This window comes from Lolium perenne, chromosome 7 (genome assembly GCF_019359855.2).
Source record: "Lolium perenne isolate Kyuss_39 chromosome 7, Kyuss_2.0, whole genome shotgun sequence".
NCBI lineage: Eukaryota > Viridiplantae > Streptophyta > Magnoliopsida > Poales > Poaceae > Lolium > Lolium perenne.
In genome coordinates this window covers 278,991,085-278,993,533 of record NC_067250.2, presented here as the reverse complement: position 1 = coordinate 278,993,533, position 2,449 = coordinate 278,991,085, and the positions used below count along the sequence as shown (strand labels likewise).

The 2,449-nt window shown below is 46.8% G+C and overlaps 1 protein-coding gene across 1 annotated transcript; it reads left to right on the top strand.

The window, feature by feature from the left end:
- Positions 1-291: 291 nt before the first annotated feature.
- On the top strand, positions 292-2,217 carry LOC127312580 (putative F-box/FBD/LRR-repeat protein At1g78840). The gene is made up of 3 exons (XM_051343107.2): positions 292-1,273; positions 1,409-1,543; positions 1,677-2,217. The coding sequence occupies exons 1-3, from the start codon at positions 323-325 to the stop codon at positions 2,076-2,078; spliced, it is 1,488 nt and encodes a 495-aa protein (XP_051199067.1). The 5' UTR covers positions 292-322; the 3' UTR covers positions 2,079-2,217.
- Positions 2,218-2,449: the final 232 nt, after the last annotated feature.

Here is a 2,449-nt window from a genome sequence, read left to right as displayed (position 1 = left end):
CTTTACCATAGTTGCACGTGAATTACACATGAAATCAGGTTGATTCCCGATCGACCGGGCAGCATCCTATGTTCTTTTGTTGTTTTTGTGCCAAAAAGTGTGATCTAAAATTCAAATTGCTGTGGTGCTCAAACAAAATTTGAATCGTGTTCAATCGCCGCAAAAATTAATAAGAGAGCATTTTGTTTTCTTCCGGTGCCTATCGTTTTGAAGAACAAAAAAGAAAGTCTCCAACTCCATATTTGCCAACTGAAATAAAAGCAGAAAAACTGAAACAAACGCAGCCTCCTCTTTCAGTGTCTATTGAGGGCTGGCGGCGGCGATGGCCACCCGTAGAGCCAAGAAGCGAAAATGGCCCGAGGCCGAGTTGGACGCCGGCGTCACACCGCCGGCGAGCGAGAAGACCGAAGCCGGAGAAAGCCCTGACCAGATCAGCAACCTCCACCCCGACGTTCTCCGCCGCATCGTGTCGCTCCTCCCTACCAAGGACGGCGCCCGCACGCAGTCGCTGTCCACCCGGTGGCGCGGCCACTTCCGCTCCGCCCCGCTCAACCTCGGCGTGGAGCTCCGCCGCGAAGACGAGCCCGCCCCCTCCAGCCTCGTCTCGCGCATCCTCGCCGACCACCAGGCGCCTTGCCGCCGGCTCTCCCTTACCTGGTACGGCTACAAATCTGAGTTCGTCTCCACATTATTGAGCCGCTGGCTCCAGTCGCCAGCCCTCAATGGCCTCTCCGAGTTGGATCTGTGGCAAAAGCGAAAGAGACGTGACGAGGAACGTCGGGAACTGCCCAGGGAGGAGGACCCGTATGCCCTGCCGCTGTCCGTGCTCCGATTTTCGCCCACCCTGCGCATCCTCAGCATCAAGTGCACCGGCTGCATGATCCATTTCCCCTCTGTCGGTGATCTACATCTCCCCATCCTCAAGCAGCTCACCCTTAAAGGTGTCGTCGTCTCGGAGGGCGTCCTCCATGACGTTCTTGCTGGATGCTCTGTGCTGGAGAGCTTGGTGCTTAGCGAATTGGATGGTGTTCGTGCCGTTCGGATCAACTCTTCCACCCTTAGGAGCCTAGGTGTGTCGTCTGGTTGGAGAGATGAACCTGAGGAAGTATTGCAACAAGTGATTGTTGAGGATGCCCCTCTCCTAGAGAAGTTATTCCTATCTGGATTGGATGACCACTTATCAATCCATGTGCTTTGCGCGCCCAAACTGGATTTCTTGGGTTCTCTGCCAGAAGGGTTCTCTAAAGCCAAGCTCGAAACCACATTTGTTCAGGTAACCGCAACTTTTTATTTCTCTACAAAGGAGACATCTCATCATGTTTACTCAATCTTGCAAATCTTGTGCGATGACCATTCATGTGGCTTATGAATTTGTGTGCTAATCATTCATATTTCTTGCTTACTTTAGAGAACTGTTGTTGCCAGTTTGATGAGTGTGGTGCCAACAGTTAAAGTTTTGGTTTTGCGCATGTCACCTCCCAGTGTTGATGATGCCATTGACTTTGTGAAATTCTTTCCTTGCTTGGAGAAGTTATATGTCTTGGTGAGAATATTTTGCACTCCGTTTATTTTATAGGCCTCTTTATCCTATAGCTAGTTGCTTCGCTGTCTTCTTATGCAATTAGCCCATCAATCCCTACATTCAACCATATCTCTAACTACAAATCGTATTTCAGTTATACCGGGACAGGGCATCAAAAAGAGCACGTCATCATTTTCCACTTGGTTATATTGAATGTTTGGAGCTCCATCTCAAAAAAGTAATGCTGATAAATTATCACGGAACACCGAGAGATGTTGATTTTGCAAGGTTCTTTCTTTTGAATGCCAAAGTGCTAGAACATATGGAGTTTGCATCACGCATTTCAGGAAACCGGAAGAAATACATTTCTGAATGGATAGCTGCTCAACCCAGAAAGCTACAGCTGGATAACAGGGCTTCTGAAGGTGCTCAGTTCAATTTTATCCCTGATTCTGACTACTGTGATGGTATACATATTGGGCACATCCATGATCTTACTACTAGTGACCCCTTTGATAGATCATTATGTCGATGTGATAGCATCAATTTCCTTTGAGATACTTGCCTAACTTATTTCATGTTTTGGGGAGAATTTAGATCAGATCTGTAATATGTGACGTTTACTTTTGTTGGAACATCTGTGTTTCATTGCCCATTAATGTTGCTAAATCACATGCAGACTTCTACAATTTTCATTCAGTTCTCCCAATCCATTTTTATCTTTTAGACAAAATGGAGGTCTTTGGTTCATGTAATGGTTGTTCAATGTTATCTAGATAGCGTCGTATGTTCATCCAAATGACTTGGGAGACATAAGTATCATGGTTCTGGCTTTCTCAGCTAAATCAGATCCTCATCTGAGCTTGAAACTGCACACTTTGTTGCTACCTTCAGTCATTTAGGTGATTACCCACTTCCTGACACTTA

Excerpts from the sequence above, each read along its gene's own strand:
- LOC127312580 (XM_051343107.2), top strand. The coding sequence starts at position 323 with ATGGCCACCCGTAGAGCCAAGAAGCGAAAATGGCCCGAGGCCGAGTTG. Across the intron at positions 1,274-1,408 it reads TCGAAACCACATTTGTTCAG|AGAACTGTTGTTGCCAGTTT; the intron begins GTAACCGCAACT and ends TGCTTACTTTAG. Across the intron at positions 1,544-1,676 it reads TGGAGAAGTTATATGTCTTG|TTATACCGGGACAGGGCATC; the intron begins GTGAGAATATTT and ends ATCGTATTTCAG.